The sequence below is a fragment of the Corythoichthys intestinalis genome, chromosome 14 (assembly GCF_030265065.1).
Source record: "Corythoichthys intestinalis isolate RoL2023-P3 chromosome 14, ASM3026506v1, whole genome shotgun sequence".
Classification (NCBI taxonomy): domain Eukaryota; kingdom Metazoa; phylum Chordata; class Actinopteri; order Syngnathiformes; family Syngnathidae; genus Corythoichthys; species Corythoichthys intestinalis.
In genome coordinates this window covers 53,130,861-53,154,903 of record NC_080408.1, presented here as the reverse complement: position 1 = coordinate 53,154,903, position 24,043 = coordinate 53,130,861, and the positions used below count along the sequence as shown (strand labels likewise).

Below are 24,043 nucleotides of genomic sequence, written 5' to 3'. Positions count from 1 at the left end.
CAATGCTGCGCTTCGGACCACGATGCCACTTGAAGTAAACAACGTCAAACTTTGGTCCGGCCCTCCCGCAGCCTCTGAACAGATGCTCAACCACCCTGCAGAATGAAAAGATGCCAAGACCACCCAGAGTTAACTTGTTACCTGCTGGGCAGAATGACATCACAAATGAAAATTTAAAACCTAGTGACTTACTTCTAATGGAATACTAGTTTCTTAACACTTGTATATCTGATTAACACTTGCATATTGCAGTGTGCTATTGGCCTAGTTCAGGAGTCGGCTATCATTTTATTTATTTCAACATCAACACTCTACCTCCTTCGTACACTGCTTAGTTTAAATTTATTTTTAGGTAGTACTAGTGTATATTATTTATTTATGTATTGACATTAATTTATTGTGGGATGCACTGATAGGGTGTTGCTATTTTTAATGTCATTGTACTATTTGAATGACATGGCCTATTCATTCAAACAGCCGTATTCAACCGCCTGCAACTACCATAGAAAAGACAACACACACAAATTGACCTAAAATATGAATGAATCAGCTCATCCGTGTATACGTATTTTATATATTCTGCGGGGAAAAGTTCACCGAACAAAGGCATTTAGGATTCTTTTACATTGGCCAAAAACACACCTCCTTAAAATAAATTCCAATATTTAATCTTTAAAAAGCTTTGAAATGTCATAAATATTCTTAATTCCAGAATAAATATGGTTCAAAACATTATCTGAAAGCAGATTTTTCTTGATTTAGGTAAAAAATGACCAACTTTAAGATGTATGTGCTTAATAAGAACAAATGGCAATATTTACTGAAGTAAGTGGAATAACATTCATCTGTGAAATAGTCTTTAACGTGCAAAAAAAGATGGAGAAAATGATTTGACCAGACTACGTGGGCCTAAAGTGCAGTAAGCAACTGGAATTAGTGCTCATTGTTTAAATACACTTTCAACTCATTCATAAACTGTTTTACAAAAAAACTCATAGCTGCCACCCTGGAGGGGATGTTCAATCGGAGTGGGTTTGGTCACAGATTGCAGACCGGAAAAACTGGCCAATCGGAGCAGGGTTGGGGTACCACCCCACAGTCTGGACTGACGACCAATCAGAGAGAGTGTCTCTAACTGTAGGGCAGAACGCTACAAATCAGTCAACTTTTCGCAATTTGAAGACAAAGGCCGCATCGCTCCTGACCTTTCACCCTTGACCCTAAAGTTTGACCCCGGGCGTCAACGTTGCGTGCAGGTGTCGCTAGAGTTCGATTGCACTTCACGTGGGAGGAGTCCCAGACAAGGGTTAAAGCCCAGGATTAGGGCATATTCCTTTGACACACACGCTTCCACAGGGGCTGGCCCAAGGGCAGAGCCCAATGCAATTGTTGCTTCTAGTAGCGAGTGGCTTCGTCGCCAGCAGGCACAATTGGATGCCATCCTGACACAATTGAAAACATCCGGCCCACAAGCAAGTCAAAGGGTGGGAGGGAGCACACCTAAAAACTATCGCTCCCAACGAGATGGCAAACCAATTTGTATGCGCTGCGATCGAGTGGGTCATATTGCTAAATATTGTCGAGTAGAGGTGGAACCAACAAATATTACAACCCGTGGATTGCTTCAGGTAGTTACTACCCACAACCAAGTGGTGGAGCAGACCCTCCCTGTGCAGCCACAGGGAAACTAGTGCCCCCTGGTGTAGAGAGCCAAACACCAGGAGGGGCGGTCTCAGGTTCATATGACTCGATGTGCAATGACTTTGGCCCTGCATCAAAACTCATGGGCCGCTGTCCAGTGGTTCAGGTGTCTATGGGGGGCAAATTGGTGGCATGCCTGCTGGACACCGGCTCAGTGGTATCTACCATAACCAAAGAATTTTTCTTGGAAAACTTTACAATAAGTGATGAATCACTTAAGCCTTGTAATTGGTTGCAGTTACGGGCTGCTAATGGATACGAGATTCCATACTCGGGCTACGTAAAATTGGATATTGCTGTCCTAGGTAAGACCTTCCTGAATATGGGTATTCTGGTGGTACGTGATCCAGTTGACCCTTTCACCCGACGACAAAAGCAAGCAGTGCCAGGATTATTGGGGATGAATGTTATTCAAAGTTGCTATTGAGAGCTGTTCACTGACCTATCTTTAACATCAATTCAATCATCCAGGGATACAGACAGAAAGACCTGGCAGCAAGTGTTTACTACATGTCAATCCCTGGAGAGTCTTGGTAGTAAAGGGTACTTGGGTATGGCCAGAGTGCAGCATGGTGCGGTGCGCATTCCCCCAAGCGCCATGAAGATTATCTCCCTTGTCTGCCCGAGTGCTGCTAAACTCTCCCTCCTTTCGGTGCTATTGGAGCCTCCATTGGACCACGCCCAGTGGCCCATGGGCTTGTTGATATCCAAGGCACTATTGTCAGTGAATAATGGGGTGGTGGAGGTGCCAGTGGTCAATGTGAGTTCACAGGAGGTGTGGTTACAACCACACACCCCTTTAGGGGGTCTTCATTTAGGTCAAGTGTGGTCGGCAAAGCCGCCGTAAGTATTGTGGAGGGCAGCGGTAGAGAAAGAATTGCCACAGTTTAGTTAGCGGAGGCCCAGGCTACGCCTTCCATTGACTTTTCTACTCTATCATGGCCTATGTTATCAAGCGAGCAAGAGAACCAAGCAAAAGCCCTGTTACAGAAATACAGTGCTGTCTTCAGTCGGGGGGAAGGGGACGTAGGGTGCACCACGGTGGTTGAGCATCAAATTCTGCTCATAGATGACATCCCTATTCGATAGAGATACCGTCGACTACCCCCGTCACAGTACGAACAAGTCAAGGCTCACATTCAGCAATTACTAGAGTCGGGAATTGTAAAACCCAGCTGTAGCCCGTACTCGTCACCGATCATCATCGTGCAAAAGAAAGATGGTGATATGAGACTTTGTGTAGACTACCGACCCTTGAACGCAAAGACGAGAAAGGATGCTTACCGGTTACCTAGAATAGAAGAGTCCCTAGACGCACTGACGGGAGCAAAGTGGTTCTTTACTCTTGACCTAGCAAGCGGCTACAACCAAGTGCCAGTAGCAGAAGCAGATAAGGCAAAGACGACAATTTGTACACCATTAGGACTCTTCGAATTCAATCGCATGCCCTTTGGCCTATGTAATGCACCCAGCATGTTCCAAAGGCTGATGGAGAGACTTTTCGGAGATCAAAGCCTTCAATCACTCCTTCTGTATTTAGACGATATCATTATTGTCTCCTCCTCCTTTGAAGAACATTTACAATGTCTAGAACTTGTTTTGACTCGCTTACCGAATAACCACCTAAAGTTGACGCTGTCAAAATGTTATTTCTTCTGCAATGAAGTTAAATACCTAGGGCATGTAGTTTCTGCTGCAGGGGTAGCAACAGATCCGGATTAAGTTAAGGCGGTTGAGGAATCGAAGCAGCCAACAACTGCAAAAGAACTGAGATCATTTTTGGGATTTGCCTCCTATTATCGTCGGTTTGTGGAGGGCTTTGCAAAGATGGCAGCACCATTGCACCGACTGATCGCGTAGGAAAAGGCCAAGGAAAATAAAACCAAAGGCAAAGCGTCCACTCTCAAGAACCATTGGAATCCAAAATGTCAACAGAGCTTCCAGACCTTGAAATACAATCTTATCAAAACACCAGTTCGAGCGTATGCCGACTTCACCAAACCTTTCATCTTGGAAATCGACGCAAGCCATGCGGGACTGGGAGCAGTGCTCGCCCAAGATCATGAAGGGCAGAGGAAGCCTATTGCTTTTGCCAGCAGAGGTCTGCGCCTGACTGAGAGAAATATGTCAAATTACAGCTCTCGGAAGCTAGAGCTGCTAGCCCTTAAGTGGGCAGTGACCAACAAGTTTAGGGAATATCTACTTGGCTCAAAATTTGTGGTCTTCACAGACAACAATCCACTAAGCTATCTCCAGACAGCTAAATTGGGCGCGACAGAACATCGCTGGGCGTCGGAGCTGGCAATGTTCGACTTTGATATTAAGTATCGCCCAGGCACGGCTAATAAAAACGTGGATGCCCTTTCTAGGCTCCCTGATCCAGTTCCAATTTCGGCGGTGGCCTCTGGTTTGGCTGTCTCTCCATGTCCCCATGGGGCTGTCAGACCTTCAACCGAAGTTGCCTGTCAAGAGACTACTGCCCATCCACTACGGCAGAAAGTGGATCTACAAGCCCTGCAAATTAGGGACACACTCATTGGACCTTTTCGGCATCTGTGGAGGAGAGGAACATTGCCAACTAAGGAAGAACTGATAAGCTTGCCACCACTGACCCAAAGACTTCTGTGGGAGTGGCCAAGAATTCGTTGCCAGGATGGAGTACTGTACCGCAGCATCCGGTTGCCCGGAGACCGTAAAGAGACCCTTCAGCTCCTATTGCCACAATATCTAAAGCAGGAAGTCTTAACCAGTCTTCATGATGATAAAGGGCACCAGGGCATTGAGCTTACCCCTCAGCTCATTCGGGAGAAGTGTTTTTGGCCTGGCATGACTCTCGATATAGAAAACCATTGTCTGGAGTGTTGCTGTTGCCTGGTGGTGGAGCCGGCAATTGCCATAGAAAATGATGGTGGAGCGTGTCCAGGAAGTCCATGCACATCGGTCCTACCTGAACGAGTGGTAACAACTACCGGTCCAGAAGCAGATGTGGAACCAACTGCACCTCTGCAGACGACACCAGTTGAAAGCAAACAAACCTACCCACCGAAGGCCATGATGGACGTTAGGCGCACTATACGGGCTACAGCTGGGCAGCATAGCAATCAATTTCACCTATCAAGATCAGCTCTTGTTAATGTAGGCCATACCAATATAATCGAGTTTGAAGCTAGATTACCCAGGGTCCCCATGTACAGGATATTCCGGCCTTGGGCGTAATTGATTCATGGCCTCACCGGGACGGCGAGTTCGAGGGCTGGGGTGGGTGTGATGGGGCGTAGTGTTGACTCATGCCAACAGGAGGAGCTAGAAGCCCATTTAGACTGAATTTAGTACCCCCGTGGGAGTGGTGAGAAAGGGAAGTGCATAAAAGAGCATGCCACTAGCTTAAATGGACGCGTGCTTGGGAGAAGTTGCGTGCACGGCACTGCAAAAACATAAAAGACGGCGATCTTGGCAGCAACGCCAGTCGCGTAAATCTTAAGTGAGAGCTGCGAATGCAGATGATGCATCGCGTGTGTGATTACAACTTTAGACAATGGTAAGCACATACAGTATTTAAATGGATCAACAGGTGCGACAAACGATCACTTATGTGTGATCGAAGTTGCACTACCTTTTTATGAAACAGATCTCCGTGTCCGTGATGGCGATCCGTTGTCAAACTATCACAAAGCACAACGAACTGCTCAAGGTATAAGCTACTCACTCATCACAGTTAGATACATCGATACTTAATGATTGACAACAAGAAATGCTACATAGCGTCTGAGCTAAACCATATGATGAACAACCCATAATTTGGAGGAAGTTTGTAAAATAATGTTTTATGTTGTAATGTTTATTTTTGTTTATTTAGCAGTTTATGAATTCGTTTGTGGGTTTTCTATTTTTTATAATAGGTATAACAGCGGGAATTACGGTATTGGTAAAATGATAGTCGCCCCTACCGTCTGTGCCCAATAGAGCCTATAAAAAGGGGGGGATCATTTTCGTTTACATCATTGTTTGATATTTGCTGTGCAGTGAATCGTTTTACTAGAGTGTAGTCAATTATTTTATTGAAGTGCTGTGTTTTAATTGATGTAAAGTGATCTTTGCCCACATTTTTAAAGGCAAGTTGAACCCTAGAATGGGCTATTATTGGGGGTCCAGGACGACTTTTGGGGAAGCCATTACTCTAATGCCGCTTGTTTAATTTCATTTTTTTTGTTCAATAAATTGTTATTTCTGCTACACCAGTCCTTTCTTGTGAATTCTGTGAACCGCTGTGGGGGCGAATTCAGGGCTACACCCTCACCATATTACGCAAGGACGGAAGAGGTAAGATGGGTATATGTAATTTATTTAACCTAAGCTTTCAGAAGCGACAACAACTTCTGAGCAAGAACCATAGATTGAAAATGTGGACCATGAAACGCCAGAGCGCACCGCCAAAATGGTGAGCGGAGTTTCAATTTGCCCCACTAAAGACGCTATTTGTACAACAAAGCCACCACCGGCGTCTTGCCAACCCCCGTCAAAATTGTTTCCCCTGGCCACAGGAGCGCACACACACACACATTAGTTCTGAATTATGTTGACTTAAGCAATTAATTGAAACCAGAAAAGAACCACAGTTATATATTTTGGACATTGACGTTTATTAAACTGAAGAAAATCCATACAGGACTTGAATTACAGTAATGACAGTTATCGGTCATCCTACCACTAAAACAGTAAAACATTGCCTTTTTTTTACGTTTGGTATGTATGTTATGTTATGCAGTTTTTTGTTGTTGCTGTTTTTTGATGGCTGGGCCATGTTTTAAAACCTCGTAGATAACTACATCACCAAAACACAGAAATCAAGCAAATCAGAGCAGCGCAGTGGCTCCGATGTGGATACAATTTTCGACGGGGGTAACTGCATTGGCACGAAACCGGCGGGCGTACCATATTCAATGGATGACGATCTTGGCGAAAAGTATAGCTGTCTTAAGCAGCCCGATTTAGAATTCCCATCAAAAATGATGGCAAACAAAAACTCTCATTTTCAACTTATTATTATAATTATTCTTGTAAGTTAATTTTATTGCTGACACTGCGTTTCGGAGTCATCAACATGTTGAGCCCCCACTGCACCAAAACTCAAACTAGGCCTATGAATTTATCCAGAGTAGACATCCAATCCATTTGAAGTGGGCGGATAGCAGTGATCGATGACAGTCAATGGCAACTAATGAATTCATTTTGGGGCTTTTCAAGTGGCTTTCTGTTGATTTTGAGGAATTCATCAGTAACTTCCTGTTGATTTTGAGTTACCTAGAAGGGAATGACCCGAGAAGGTCCCCAAATAAATAGGAAGTGATTCTAACGCCACAGGAAGTGGAAAGGTAAATGCCTTAATTTACACAGCTATGTCCAGCAGAGGCCTTCCCCTTACTAATAGTCCCAAGCAAATGGCCAAAGAAAAAGACCCATAGAGGTGGCCAAAATGACCAAAGTTTTTTTGAATTATCAAGTCGTTGCCCAACAGACAGCAATCAGCCTTTCATATGTATGTAAATGCAACCACTACACATAGATTGTATGTGTAGTGGTTGCATTTACATGTACAGTGGGGAGAACAAGTATTTGATACACTGCCAATGGTTGGCAGTGTATCAAATACTTGTTCTCCCCACTGTATGTAAGTCATGTATGTCATACATTGTGATGGAATGCGGCGCAAATGGAGGGAAACACCAGTGTTAAACTATTCAGTTTGTGCTAGTTCAAGTCAAGCTACGTTTACTTATGGAGTTTTAGACATTTTATTAGTGTTTGTTGCTTTCCAATTTTACAATTGGAAAAAATCTCTCAGGGTATTTGTGTATAGGGTTGGATGTGTGTATGTACATATGCTAATATATTTACATATACAGTATATATATTTCATACATTCATTCTTTTATGCCCCTCATCCTCACGTTGGGTCACGGGAGGAGCTGGAGGCTATTCGCTCCTTCTTGCCTGTATTGCTTTTCAGAAATCATCATGCCACATAGATCAACACGTAATAGGAGAGAAAAGAGGCTGAAAGACCCTGATTAATATGAGAAGCAGAGGGAATCAGGTTTCATTTTTGATGTTGTTTTAATATGATGTCTTTTGCTTCCATTCATCAGAAAAAAAATCAACACTCCATGACCTAAATAAGCTGCTCCGCAAGCCTCAACGCTGCTTCTTTGGCTCTGAACACAGCACAGGGGTGTAAAGTGTAAAGCAGTAATTGTGTCTGTAGTTTAGAAGAACTGGTTTAGGGGGATGGAGCATAGCGTGCGCACATTGGTGTTGTGGGACCCATCACTAGTTTCATCTTCCCCAATTAAGTTTTGATTCCTGGTCTTTTCTCTGGTTCCCGCGGCTTTGATTTTTGTTAACTATCATTAAAACCATTCTGAGTTGACACCCTGCCTTGCCTCCCTGTTTTTCCTTGCATTTGGGCTCACCTCGCCTCCGAATCCTTGACAAATATGACCATTTTTCACTTTTAAACAAAAATGTCAAAGGTAGAACTCACCTCATCATCCTTGAACCAGGAAAGGCTCTCAGCAGTAAGCACAAACCAGTACTCCTTGGCTCCTCCCTTCATGATGCTGATGTTGTTTATGGTCAGCCAGCCTTTGCGAATGACCTGGAGGAGTAAATCAAGTAAATCGATAGTTGTACAAATAAATGATTTTAAATTGTAAAGCAAGGTTAAGAGGATAAGACATTAAGGAAACAATATCTTCACTTTCTGTAATATTAATTATGAATTGCTGTTGTGCAACTGAGGTGGTAAGGTATGCATTTGTCATGGGCCCCTTTTCCATGGCGTTGGTGTTTGATTGCAAAATCTGAAGTCATGTTATTAAAGACCAATGTCTTAGCTGTTCAGCAACGTACCGGTGTCAGCTCCCCAATTTTTACCTTTTTCATAAAATAGATGCTTTTTGAGTCACTGCGTTGCACTTGTCACTACCGTCAGACACAATACGAAAGCTCATTTATTTTTATTTTTCTCGTCCAATACCAATTTGGAGCTTTCAAACCAATGCCTTTCATTATAACTACACATATATGGTGCTAAATGGTAAATATTGACTTTCCTTTATTTTTTATACTGTTTCAAGTATACTCCTCTTTAAGATCTTACATAATCCAATGTTTACTTTTCACTTAAATATGTCAATGGGTTGGTTTTTTTTAATCTAAAAACACATTTCTCTAATAAAATAGAATGTTACCTCTATAACCCAGGAGCACTGAAGTAACAAATTACAAACATATGTATTTAAAGAAAATAAAAGTCCCTCTGACATTGGACCTGACGGTGGTGACACATATCTGACTGTGGTGACAGTGCCCTCCATTTTCACATATAATTCCATAATATAAACCACCAGTCATGCTTTTTTGTTTTACAACTTTATTTAACAATTTGCAAAAAAAAAGAACAAGTATGATCACTGTGATACATATTTGATTGGCAACATAGGGAAGAATCAAAGAAAAAAATAATCAAATCACAGACAAGAATAATCAATTAACATTGGAAAATAATGTCATGTCAAGTCATGACATTGTAAACTGCCATCTAGTGCATATAAACTGTGTATTGAACATATAGTCTTATTGGAGAGAAGACATCAACTTTATCATTCCAACACTCATTCAGCTTTGTCAGCCCCTATAATGTACGTCTTTCTCCTCTATGTAGTCCATGACTTCATTAGACAGGCTGTATATCTCCCTTCTTCTGCTTGACCGACCTGGTGCAGATGGTTCCACGAGTTTGACCAGAATATGTTCAAATGGTATGAAGCACACATTTCTTCTCCCTTTTCCCTGTCTTGGACTGAATTGTGGATTAGGCCCATGAGGATGGTAGAATTCCACCTGTACATCTTCATGCTGAGCATCCAGCATTACAGCCTTTCCCAACCACCAGTTCTTGTCATAAATCACTGCAAGCCAATCTCCGCAATGAACTTTATCAACAGATAGATCGGCTACAGTCCCATCTGGAAGTGGAACCCTGCTGGTTGGTGTTTCATCTTCCTCCACTTCCTGTGGCTCGCTTTCCTCTTCCTGCTCCATCTACTCCATGAGCATTGCCAGAGGACTTTTCTTTTTCTTTTGCGGTGGGCCACAGTCATCCTCGACCCTGGGTATGCTGGCCTTCAACTGGCATGTCGTAGGGCTGAAACATTCGCAAATCTTTGGTTCACTGGAGAAACAGGACAGCAACCTGCATTTGATCCCAAAGTCTTTTTGATTTGTTGGGATGACCTGATGGATTATCCGAGTGGTAGGTACAGCTTTTAGTGTCTGACTTAGGAGTGCATCATATGGTTGCATGACAGCTTATGTGATAATGAAGGCCTTGATACTGCACAGAGGTTGCATGACAGCTTATGTGATAATGAAGGCCTTGGTACTGCACAGACTCCTCCCAACCATCTCATGAAAGACACTGCCATCCACAATGTCCTTTCCACTCAGTATAAGGCTATCTGCAGCCTTTTTCACAGTTCCTCCAACCCCGTCTGGGGCTCCCTTTCCATGTGAGGTGGGGAAGAAGTTCCAGGTGGTGCTCTGGAAATCTAGAGTTGGAGGGACACTGCAAAGAAGTGAAGTTTTTTTTGTTGTTTTTATACTGCTTGCTGGGGCCATCTGACCAGAAGTGAATTGTATCAACGTTATAAAGGAAATGAAGAAACTCTGCTATTCTCATACACAAATACAGATAAAGATAGATAAAAAATTAAAACTATAACATACCTGTTAAGTTTCACGATTTGGTCGGGAGACTCCCGATTTTGACCCCAATGCTCACGCCTCACGATTAGAAAGCCAAATCTCCCGATTTTCCAAAAATCTCAATTTTTTTTTTTTTTTTTACGTTTTTGTTTGTCACCGTTTTGTAACGATACCATTCGGCCCGATTCGGAAAGTGACCAACAACGAATAGCCTGGCTGTCTCCGACTTCCCTGCCCTCCCTCCCCTTCAGAGCTGGAAAAGCCCAACCAAACATCTGACAGGGAGGGAAGAGGCGAAGCACCACCGACTTCCCAAGATGCTGGCACTAATAAACCGGCTTTTAGACTGGTTCAAGTCTTTATTTTGGAAGGAAGAGATGGAGCTGACCCTGGTCGGCCTCCAGTATTCGGGAAAAACAACGTTCGTCAACGTAATTGCCGTAAGTCTTACCTGCCAGCGATAGCTAACTAGCCTAATGCTAATAGTATTAGAGCTAATGATGGGAGAACGATGACGAGGAAGAAGTCGCTGCTTCACTCTGTGTTTTCGTGGATCAAACATCATGGAATATTAAACCACTGCGGTCCTACCCCCACAATATATGAATTTAAGTGAGAAAGCGTATCGTTACTTACTTGAAGTTTAATAATTTAGATTCGCTATTATGCTAAAGCTAAAGTGTATACTATACACTTTATTACATTATATCATTATTACTGTGCTGAAACAAAAAATATAAAGTTTCAATTCTAGGTTACAATTCAATTAAAAAACTGCCATGACAAAGATACTTTTAAAAACAAATATGATTAATTTTCTAAATGATGTAATTAATGTTTTTAATCTTGCTGATTTAGTCTGATGAAACCCTAATTGGAGTGATGGTTGATGAGATGAAGAGGCTGCTGAGGAAGCTGATGTCCAAATTTGTGCAAATGGATGTGATCAGGAAAGCTGAGGATATCCTAGATGTTGATTACAGGAACAAGGAGAACTGGCATGACACAGGCAACATAGCCGTATCACATGATGCCAGACAATACATGGAGCAAGTTGAAGACTATCTCTGATGCCACCAAAAAGAGGTTCTTTGACAGTGTAGTTAATTTTTACACAAGTGTTGTGACCAAAATGAACTTGAAAAAAAATGGTTGCATTTTGTCTTAGCGATTGTCGCGCGCGCGCGCATCATCGGGGTTGGCAAACAGAAATCTCCCTATTTGCAATTTCTACAACTTAACAGGTATGCTATAATTGTACTAATTGTGGTCAGCAAATCATATTTAATCCTTCCTTAGGGACCATTTGGACGTTTTCGTCACTACCGTCAGTCTGTATGTCACCACCGTCAGAAAGTCTGACGGTAGTGACATTTGACGGTAGTGACAAAAATCTAGTCTTTTCCATGCTATGCAGAGGTAGTCCACATTAGCTATCTTGTTTTCACTCTCTTGCTAGCTGCCACAAACCTCTTCTTAAATATTAAACATTTATGTTATTATTATTTTTTTTTTTTCTATACTCAAAAGATACGGTGGTGACATGTTATGGTCGCAACAGAAGCAGTTTAAAAGAATATATACAGGTTTTAGAGAAAATGGCAAACTTATGGGAGCTTGAGTGATCTTAAACCAGGAAGAAGAAGTGAAGGTTTGAAAAGAGGTCCTCAGGAATGTAGTGGACCTTGTACTTGCCTGATTTTATTGATTTTACAAAAAATCTGACGGTAGGAACAGTTGGTGAGGGACACATTTTGATCAATCAGAAAATGGTTAATTTTTTTCAAAATTCACTTTTTGTAGTTTTTTATAAACATAACAAAAACTTTTTAATCTGGTAAGGTTATTATTAAATTTCATAATTCCTTTTAGTTTTCTTAATCAAATTGAAAAGAAAAGCTCCCATCGGGGGACAGCTGATTTTGAAGGCAATGGGCCAGCATAATGTCACAAAATTATTGAAATTTATAGTCCACCAATAAAAGCCTGTTACATATGTGTATAAAACACTCTGATTATACATTTGATTCATGTTCTTTGTGAAAATGTAATTATTTTCAAACAGAATAAGCATTTTTCCAGGTGAGACATGTTTTTGGCAAATTCTCAAGAATCAGTGTTATATATTATTATCATTATTATGTAATATTTGTATCTTGATGTCAGTACACAAAAACGAAAATCTGGTGCTGCTGCTTTTGCTTGTTTTAAGTGCTATATTGATTCTGGCAACACAAGATATTTATCAAATGTCAAACACATCTGCCAAATATTTCAAACAAGTATTGGTGCTTATGTGTACACAAAGGTGAATTCAGAGTGACAAATGCAGCGAATTCCTTGAAGGAATCGCTCCAACATAAGTGATATCAACCTAGCACAATTAAATTTTGATTAAATTTAGCCCAACGCTTATGTGTTATATATTAAACGTGACAACCTACTATGTAATGAAAGATATACAATACAAAATGCACATCATAATCATAAATGGCTGAAAATCAACCAAATTGCTACAAAGTCCTGCTAAATCTGAATCATGGCAAAAATAGAGTAAGACCAAAAAACAAAATACACAAAAGGTTTGAATCATTCACAAGTGTGTTATAAACCTTTATTTTAATATGGCAGTGTCTCTGAATATGGAAATACAGATTACACATACAAATGGGGGGGGGGGGGGGCTGTAGATGATGACATTGTGTGTATATTACTCCTATCGCTTTCATCAAAGTCATCATCCCATACCAATCTGTCCTGTTTCTTTTGAAACATTTTAGCATGCTTGGCAGACACTGACATAAGTTTGTAAGAGACAGTTTTGCAGACATACATACAGGACTACCTGCAGGGGCAGTATTTGTATTCATCCATGTCACTGCCAACTGCCCATCCTCAATGGGTGAAGGGGCACACATTTTACCCTTTCAAACAATGTTTCAGAATTGCTGCTTGGTAGTTTGCTCTCCTGCAATGTTGGTACAGGGCATCACTTTCTGGGGGAAGAAAGAGTTCTGACAAGGCAGATGAGGCAATACAGAATGATTTGTATCAGGCATCATTTACATTTCTGGCAGATGCCTGGCAATACAGGTGCCACACATAATTACCTAGCATGTTAAATACAGGTGCCACACATACAGTATTTACCAAGCATGTTAAATGTCTGTAGTTCAAATTTAAAACTGCTGCACAGCTTTGTAAACCGAGTCAGGTATTCTTCTTTTGGACGTGCAACAAAAAGTGTTTGTTTTTTTGCCTTTGCCATAAAAGGCTCTGGTCGAGTCACAACCTGTGAATGTATGGATGCCAATGAGTGCTGAACACACACTTGTGCCAAGAGCTGCTGAGACCTGAGACCTTAGAGACATCAACAATCCTCGTTCTGTTGCCTACTCCTGTAGGTACTGTAAAATCTTTCTGGAGACTTACAGTATTGATCCTGCCTGAAACACGAAAAATATAGGGAAAGATGAGTATGTTATGCGCATGCACGTGTGTGTTTAATTTAAATACGTGCATACCCTTTTTTGTGAGAATAAGTTAATAACAATTAACCTTTATTTATTTATTTTTGTTAACAAGAACCATTGGAAAGACACATGATATTTTGGTTACCTGTATTCTGAAGCATCAAGATCTACTTGATTCTTCACAAATGTCTTTTGTAGCTTGTCCATCCGCAGCACTTCCTCCAACTGTAATCCTTTGACAGATACCGGTCTCACAGAAGAAATTGTAGCCGTCAGTGAAGGGTGTCAGTTCTGAAAAACACGCACACATACAGTGGGGAGAACAAGTATTTGATACACTGCCAACCATTGGCAGTGTATCAAATACTTGTTCTCCCCACTGTACATAAACCATGTGTGTTAGATAATCGTCCAAACATCGACCGATCAAAATTATCCAAGCTTGTCAATTCCACCAATTTTTACTGAATAAAATTATCAAATAGGTTTTTGGAACTATAGTTAAACAAACTAAGGACTACCGTATGTTGTTTGCCAGTGCCTCACTTTGAAATGTACAATGTATAATAAAATGTTAATGCATTGTAATAACTGACAATTCATCTCAAGTTGCAGTACTTGTTTCCATAGGCTTTGAAAAAAACTTTGTGTACTGTGCGTAACAGGTCCTGTGCTACCGCACGGTCTTTTTCTTTGATGTGCAAAAGCACACCGGTGTCATCCTTCAACTCAGCAGCCTTCTGCAACCGGCCTTTAATAAAGTACATAGACAAAATCAGTACACCCAAATGTGTGTGTGTGTGTGGGGGGTAAATAACAGCAAAAAGAGGTTTCTTTTGCCATGATGAGCACAAAAGACCTCTGGCTCTCTTGCACAGCCACAAATATGGGCTGGGCTGGCAGTAGTGGCCAGTTGACCTAAAAAGCCCTGCATTCAACTCTTATCAGCAACCCTACCCTCTCTCGTTCTTTTTCGATCGGTTGTACCATCTCTAAACACAAATGTCCCCCTCCCAATTATTTAATGGCAATGCTATACAAGTCTCAAACTAAACTTTTTGCTCAATTTAAAACAATCTAACACAATAATGGTGACTTCTTAAAATTACCATTACAGTTACAGCCCAGAATTCACATTGTAAATCTTAACTTCATCTGTGAGCTGAGCAAAAGCCGCTCCAACCCTCATTATTATTCATAACAAAAGGCGTGTGTTTAGCTTACCTGCAGACAATGTCAATGTCGTCAAAATCCATGTCGACGCAATGTTGATCATTTTCAGCAAGATCCTTAGAAGGACCCTGCAGAGAAAGCCATTGTCTGCCGCAGAATTCCCACCGTTTTCATCTAAATTCCTGCACGTCTTCGCCCTGGACAGGTGAGGGATGCATATAGCATCGTTTGGATCCCTTTTGAGTAAGTTTGGAAGGCTGTTTCCTTTTCTTTCTTTTGGTCGTCTTCACTTGTATTGGTGCTGGATGCGGTTGACGCCCTTTTGTGTATTATCTGAAACCACGGCAACAGGACTCGGCTCCTATTGGTCCACGTGACCAAAAACCACTGCACCCACTGCAAATCCTAGTTCGCCATGTAACTATCACTATGCCACAGTAAAAAAACAAACAAACAAAAAAAAAACGAGACAAAAACGGCAATTATTTTAAAAATGAATGGAGACCATGAGTAGAAACTTTTTTGGGTACTAATTAGCAACATATATATATATGGCAGAAAACATTCAGTTGACTTGAAGTTCCGCTCTGAGACCCTCAATTTTGACAAATTTCATAACACAATATCGTTCAGCCAATACAGCCTAGAGCAGGGGTCAGCAACCTTTTTGGTGTGGCGTGCCACTTTCAAATTTTCTTGTCAATCAGTGTGCCACACCAAGATTAATGACGCACATCCGAATTTTTATATCCAACAGAGCTGTAATTTTACTCCAAAGAAAACAACATGAACATACGTTGAAATCTTACAACTACCATTCTTCTTTAACAAATAACTAAAAAATAAAAGTATATTTTAGAAAATATCAAAACTTGAGCATCATCTTATGTAAACATATCACACACACACACAACCCAGCAAGAAAAGGGGAACAAGCGTGATTCTCAGTGCAGGTCTCTCACAGTACAGAGCGGGCTGTTTTAACCTTCAAAGTCAGGCGACTACTTTGTCTTTTTCACTAACAGTGAATTCTATGCACTATTTTAGATTTTATATAACAAATACAAAAGATGACTACCTTAATGTGATCCCTGGCCCTGTTTTCCATGAATTTCATGTTTCGTCTCGTAGTTGCGTTTGACACTTGTTATGCGACACACACACAACGCTCCCGAGGCATAATGCACAGAGCAAGCGGAAGTAACCAGCCAACCAGTTGTTACCGGCACCCCCAAGGGGCCGCTGTCCCCTACAGTATGACCAGCTTACAAGTTAAGCGTAAGAAAAAGAGAGGCAGGGAGCAAGGTGTTGAGAGAGAGTTGTGCGAAGAGCGCCATGAAAAGTGGCTGTGTCCCATGCTGGTTTTAGTTTTGTTAATAAAAGTCTCCAGCAAAATACCATCCAACGTGTCACTGTGTTTTTATACACATCACCACCTCTCTGAAGTAATAAGCACCGGGCGAATCGACGACAACAAGCCACGTTAATCGCCTGTCCACTACACCCTACGGTGCAGAGTTGCAGTTACCAAAAAGTGCAATTGGTAACACAGTGTACTTCCGCCAGCTCTCTGATTGGTCGGCTTCGTGACATGTTAGTAGCGTGGGCTGAATTAAACGCGCAGAGAAAAAAAATCCGACAAGCGCAGGAGTCGAGAAATTGGGGAAGAGCTGGAGGTGTGCTCAAAATCAATTATTGCTCGCATATAACGCCACAGGCAGAGTGGGTGAGAGGGGCGGTCCCGTAAAGCCCCTAAATAACAGGGCGCACAACTGAAAATGCCTTAATTTCCGGTAAAAAGGCACATTGTAAATGGGCTCGCTTCCGCTATCCAAACAGCTAAACATGAAAAGGTTCACACTCCGGATGTTTTCAGTAATCCTTTATGTGTCTCTTTTCTTTTTTATGAAACTAAAACAATGAAAAAATACATGCAATCAGCAACAATGCTGCAAATAACAAAATGCCATCCATATACGCAAACACAATTAGCCTGTATTCAGTAGTTCTTAATTAGAAATATCAAACACATTTCCCCTCAAACATGCAATCTAAAGACAATATAAAGAGTGTAATTCTCAATTTGACAACAAAATACTCACAGACGTTGCTCTAAAGAACACAAATGCCACTCAAGTTGTGAGTGGAGCTGCCATGTAACACACTGAATCCCATTTGAAGAACTTCCTATTTGCATTTTTCTTCTACTGTTTTAGAACCAATAAATAAAACGGCCACAAGATGGGGCGCTTGAGCAAGTGATAAAGCTACAACCGACAATGAACATAACACGCATTTTTTTTTTTTTTTTTTTTTTGCCATGCCCTCGCGTGTCACTGGTTAACCCTTCGCGTGCCAGTGCTGACACGCGTGTCATAGGTTGCCGACCCCTGGCCTAGAGTGTCCGGCAGTCAACCAGTGGAGTTCGACTGTCTCTACTTGCAGCCACTATTCTACGTTGATATAGAGCAGTACTTCTCAAATGGTGGGGCGCGCCCCCCCAGGGGGGCGCAGAGCGATGCCAGGGGTGGCGCGAGTGACCTCGGGGAACATGCTTTTTTTTTTTTTTTTTTTTTGCCGAACTAGAATAAAGTGTACTTGCACATCCACTCCGTGGGTGGCAGTGGCGCTCTCATTTTCAAAGTACGTGCAGTATTTTTGAAATAAGCAAGTGCACACGGAAGAGACTCATGCAGAGCTGGACTCACGCAGCGACCCACTGTCTTCTCCGTTTCTCACGTGTCTGGCCGAGAAGTGTCGTTTTCGGCTTGGGATCGTCACGATCACCGCCCTCACCTACGGTTCTCCCTCGGCCGCCGAGAATGCGCTTTTTTTGCGGGCCTCTTGTTTGCCTTTTGGCTTTGACTTTTAATATAGTGGGAAATGAGGAAAGACCACTGTTTACTGAGTCTAAAAATGATTATAGCGGAGAGTCTGAAGCCAAATCAGTTAAGACGCCACTTAAAGACATTGGACTTCAATCTCATTGATAAGCCGCTTGATTGTTTTTCAGCGAAAACGTGCCGAATATTGCCAATTGTCACAATCGTCCCGCTTTGTCAGTGTTATCTGTAAACCAGTGAGCACTGTGGTGAATCAGTGAAAATAAAAACTATCCTTCTGTCCAAAGACACTTTCGCCCCCTTCTATTCAGTTTTGTTTTTTTCGGTCAAATTTTTTGGCATGTTGTCCTGAAGAGTAAATGTTTCTAATCAATTTGAATTTGTTATTATTTACTGATTTTATTACATTTTATTTTTCAGTATCAAATGGTCAAAAATGTACCTTGAGTGTATTTTTACAGTTTGGATGTGAACTTTTTTTTTTTTTTACTTCAGGCAAATTGATGCGCGTTAAGTCTTTTCTGTTATAAGCAAAACAATGTTAATAAAGTTATACTTTATTATAAGTTGATCTTTGTTACTTTTTTTCTGTAATAGAAAAAAAGGACACAATATTAGGCTGAAGCGTACTTATAATAGTAATATTATAGACAAATGATACTATTTACAGTGGCGGCAGAGAGTTGGGGGGGGCGCTAAACATTTACGTCTTCCTTGGGGGGGCGTAACAGAAAATAATTGAGAAGCACTGATATAGAGTATGACTGTTGTCCGCTGTCCATGCTCAGACCCTGCAGTCTCATATAGGGAAGGATTTCTCTGCTCGTCACGTCGGTGGGACGTGTTTGTGGGTCAAATCCAGCGATTCACTGTGGACAAACGTATGCGAGTACACCAGTGGTCAAAGGTTTTGAGACACTTTAACACCATACTGAATGATTAACTGCCTCAAAGTGTTCTATACGGGTGTAGAAAAGTAGCCACCGCTGCCAGCTCAATGCCAAGCTCGACATTTCTTATGTGACGCCCGGCGCCCAGTCCACTCACACGGCACTGTTATTGATAGTAATACTGTACTGTTCTACTGTACACTTTGGGGTTAAAGTGGGCCGGTCCCCTACGGAGCCTCCGGAGCCCATCTCCACCACCTCGGAGTCGAGCTCCACCACCTCAGAGCCCAGCTCCACCTCCTTAGTCAAGTAAACAAATAATTCAATTCAAGCTGGAAGTAGTGCCCATTGACTGCATATAAAGGTAGTGCAACAGACTATATATTATTTTTGCATGGACAGTCTGCATGGTATTGTAGGCGCTGTTATGCTCAACAACTCAAAAGGCAGCATTACCCTCTACTGGCACCGCCTTTTTTAACACACAACATCGACCGAGTCAGTCAAACCACCGGTGTTCGGTTGAATGGTTTGAATGTTTCCGTGGGAGTCTGAAACGGTGATTAAACCAAAGGGAGCGAATAACGGTCAATGTGTGCTGAAGTGAAGTGAATGAAGTGCTGTAATATTCAACAATTCATCAGGCCAATAAGAAGAATTTCAATTTCAAAATGGCTAGCTGCTTTACATGGCCTTGTGTAATGGCAAAACATTAATGGTTATCCCAGTTAGCTTAAAAGTAGAGGCTAAGACTGAGACTAGCGGGATTGTTATGAATGTTACAAACGTTATTACACTGTAATTGCTAGAAAACCTAATATAAGTGTTAATATCTGATAATTTAATTGTTTAACATGGAGGAGCATGAAGAAAACAGAGCAAAAAGAAGTCTTGTTTCCCCTCACCAGTGTGACTATATAGTTTTGGATTTCACTTTAGTCTTTGCAAAAATCGCTGTTCTACGCAGTTAGTTTGCGGTTTCTATGCATTAGTTAGGCAGGTAAGATTCCCATGTGTGTTTTTCATGTCAATTCGACCTTTATTTCTCTTTTGAGAATACACGTATATAATTTTCCTTACCGTGCCGCAACACCGAATTTTAGGGTTCTCACACCTGTCAAATCCCACTTTTACCACTTTGTATTCTGTATTCTACATAGCTATATGTTTAGATATTTCTATTTGATTATTACGCCCCTCATGTACTCGGTTAGCTTTGGTGGGCAAGTGTGGTAGATGGCCAACAAAGGTTTAATAATATCTTACAATCAGGCCTGAGATACAGATGAAGAGGCTTGCAAAAAGGAGGAATCGAAGAGACTAAGATAGGATAGAATAGTATCTCACTAACTTGGAAATATGGATATACACATTGGAAAACACACAAGGCTGAAAAATCAATTTCTGCTCTTGCACCACTCTTCAAAATGAACTGATGTTTTTTTAAGCCAAAAGAACTGTTGTGTTTGATAGAACAATATGTCTATATGCTGCCATAGCAGTTTCATGGTGCATTGTGCCCCAGGACTATTTTTAATTTGTCCGTTTTACCCTGGGGACCCCCATTTACAGACATTGCGCAACTGCATTTGTACCAACCCAGCCATAAAAAGAAGGTAACTAATTATATTATTCGAAATGTCTATCATTTTTAGCTTAGAATAATTAATTTATGTCTAGTATTCAGTTTTTAAAAAAACACTTAAATTATTCACTTGTATATTTTAAACTTTTAAACAAATTACATTCAATGAAAAAAATACTGTCTGTAAATAGATCACGTATATCTACCTCAAAGCTACCGCTTAATTGTATTTTTTTTGTTACTGTCGTATTTTCCCCGATATTTTAGATGATAAATAATCAATCCAAACAAAGAAAAATTGGGAACAAACCATTTAAAACGGTAAATATTTGAAAAAGAAAATCTCAACCACTCCTTTTTGTCCATGACTTTTGTGTCGCGACCCTGTATTACTGTGTTTCAGCCATAAAATCCCCAAAAAGTCGGACTTTGGCCATTCACAGCTGTGTCTTGACACTTGGTGATACATGCTACATGGAGTTTTTGGATTGAAACAAGTTACAGTAGGTACGCGATAATATCTCGTTAAAATTAGGGTGTCTTTAACGATGCTCGTTCATGCTTGCACCAAGACATACCGGAAAGCCACAAAAAGACGTATACTGCAGTCAAACGCTAGCGCGAGAATTATGCACAGGGCAGGCTTACTGACTAGCATGCTATCCATTATCTTTTCGACCCTTGTTGCTGTTTGGATTGCTTATTATGAGATGATATATTATGTATTACATACATTAAATGCTTAAATCATACAGCCTAGCTCCTAGGCTTCAAGGCAAAATACGAAAAATACATAGTGTTATGTACTCACATTTATATGTTCCTTTTATGCATATGGAGCCTTGTATTCTTAGTCAAAGCAGTCATGCATTCACATTCTTTAATCATAAGTGAAAAAATATTTTAAAAGCCCACTGATAAAAATTAAAATATTATTGTATTGGAATTTAACCCATAAAATTCCCCTGGAAATGTTTTTTCTTGGCACAGAATAAAATCAAGCCAAATCAAAAAATGTATGCAGTAAAGTTATCATTAACTATACAGCTAACTCCCGTTTAGCCATGTTTATTTACAAAATACAACACAGGGCTGAATTAAATCTCCATTTACTCACACACCATTTTTTTTTTTACTTATTATTGTACATCCACCCACGTCTTAGTGCTTGCATATTGATTATCAAAGATTTGAAGGGAACCTCGGGCTTAAAGACTTGTAGGCTCTAATAAGCTGCGATTGTTGTCTTTTATTAAAATATTTTATTGTAAACACATAAAATGTTGCCATTGATTTAAAAATCTTTAATATTTAGAGCATGTTTTGACCTACGGAGGGCGCCATGTTTTATGGACGCTCGCGGTGATGACATAGATTGTCACTGTCACTCGAGGAATACTACTGGTGTTTGGCAATTCCTTCCATCGCGACGAAATGTTGGTTGCTCAGCGTCAGCGCATCCACACGCATGCGCACATTGGTTAAAAGTGGCGAGTACTCACTATTTTTGTTTTGGAGTTTTTTATTACTTTTTCATTGCCTTAAAAATACCTTTTGCAGTATTTCCCTCTCATATTTTTAACCATTGTTTTTTGCAGTTGACCACAATAGTCACGTAGCGTATTTAAACCGTCTTTATTTGACATAACTAAATTTAAGTACTTTCTTCAAGCATTTTTTTTTGTATGTTCTGCCTGTATGCATCTAAACAAAACAAGTTGAGAGCGCACTGTAGCACTTCGGGTGTCAAATTCGCCTCATGAAAGACGTTTCGCCGATGTAGGACACTTTGGCAGAACACAGGGTTAGTGCAATTCCTTCTACGTGGCGAGACCTCCTAACAAATGCGCACATCGATTAAAAGTGGCGAGTACTAACTATTTGTGTTTTTATTGAGTCTTATTACCTTTTCGTTGCCTCAAAATATTTTTTGCAAGTGTTTCCCTCTCATTCTTTTAAGCATTGTGTTTTCTTGTGGTAGCTTTAAAGCGGATTGTTGATCTGTTGACCACATTAGTCACGTAGCATATTTACACTCTTGTCACGTCTCATCCCGTCTTTACTGTTCATTTTGCTTTTGCTGCTTGTTTTGTGAAATATTGACATTGCTGTCAGGCTCATTCACGTTCCTCTCGGGTTAAAATGGAAAGCGTTGAACAGACGACATGTTTATGTCTCTAGAGTCATACTCTGAAAGCCCGGTGTTCTGCAATTCATTACACGGCGAGACGTCTACACAATGCTCAGTACGTTTGAGCATGCATTGGCACACATGCGCACATCAGTTAAGAGCGGTGAATACTCACTATTTTTGTTTTTATTGAGTTTTCTATTGCTTTTTCATTGCCTCTAAAATATTTTTGCATGTATTTCCTTCTCATACTTTTAACCATTGTGTTTTCATGTGATAGCTTTAAAGCAGAGTGTTTATCTGTTGACCATATTAGACACGTAGCGTATTTAAACCGTCTTTATTTGATATAACTAATTTAATTTTTTTGTTAAGGCATCAAGTTGAAAGCGCACAGTAGTACTTTGGTTGTCAATTTGGTCTCTTGTGGACGTTTTGCCGATGTAGCACATGTTGGCAAAACGCCAGCAGCGTAGCCATGTCACGTCACCACCCTGCGACGTCAACAACAATGGTGACCTACTAGGTAAACTAATTTTAACAATGGTATAAAAACGAAAATATCAAGAGGGGTTTCAATATCAAATTATTTGAACTCATAATAACGTTTATCTTTTAAAAACACAAGTTTTTCTATCCATGGATCCCTTTGAGTAGACAAAGGGGAATCATCTTGAAGTGTTCGTTATTTATTATGTACCAGGATGGGTGTCCAAACAATTTTTTTTAAAATGACTAACGTAAAGGAAATTTCAAAGGTGTCAAAAATGTCTATTTTTCACTCACCTGATTTGACCTACTTTTAAGGTGTCAAAAAATGCCCTCCTGTTCAAACATTTAAGCTTTCCAATGATGTATCACACATGCATATAGGACAATTTTGAAATTTGACCAAATTGGGGGTCTCAGAATGGAGCTTAAAGTCACCTGAGTGTTTCCCGCCATATATATATTTTATGACAAAAAAAGGCTTATAATGGTTAGGTGAGGTTCCTGTGAAACAGTGAAAGTGAGCACCATACTTTTGGCTGATCAATTATTGCAGTCACAATTGATATTGCAAACCAAAATGAGCATTACTCACCAACAAACACCCATATAAGGTCAGCTGACATTCTCACTAAGGGATGGGGATGAAATGCAAAGTGGAAACCTTGATGACAAAGGAAGGGTTCAAACTTAAAACAAAGGGAAAGTTCTCTATAAACAATAACATCGATGATGACGGATGTGGTAAAAAGTATTTCTTTTGTGATTCTCTTGAATAATGAGAGCAGACAGATTAAAATACAAAACAAACAAAAAAAACAGCTGGTGTCCAGTTACAAACATGAAAAAAAATTACAAACGACAAAAAATGAAATGTGAATGCAGTTAGGTGGGAAATGCAATTCACAAACTTAAATGGAAGACTGTATTTGGAAATACATTTTTTGCATGTTTTTCCATTACTACTGTCGCAGCTTTCACAATGAATGTGA

At 40.6% G+C, this 24,043-nt stretch overlaps 1 protein-coding gene and 1 long non-coding RNA gene across 4 annotated transcripts in view; both read right to left on the bottom strand.

Moving 5' to 3' along the window:
- LOC130929732 (dynamin-3-like) overlaps nt 1-24,043 on the bottom strand; it is a 161,687-nt gene that overhangs the window by 31,637 nt on the left and 106,007 nt on the right. The window contains exon 15 of the mRNA XM_057857156.1: nt 8,243-8,356. Within this exon, the coding sequence (XP_057713139.1) occupies nt 8,243-8,356 (114 nt within the window). The remainder of the gene's footprint in view (nt 1-8,242; nt 8,357-24,043) is intronic.
- On the bottom strand, nt 8,370-24,042 carry LOC130929734 (uncharacterized). Of its 3 annotated transcripts, XR_009066949.1 has the most exons (4): nt 15,165-24,042; nt 14,537-14,691; nt 14,086-14,231; nt 8,370-13,913 (listed from the first exon to the last, which is right to left on the bottom strand). It is a non-coding gene; the product is annotated as an uncharacterized LOC130929734 (long non-coding RNA). The 3 variants fall into 3 exon arrangements; XR_009066948.1 differs by lacking the exon at nt 14,537-14,691; XR_009066947.1 differs by lacking the exon at nt 15,165-24,042 and having other exon boundaries at nt 14,537-15,154.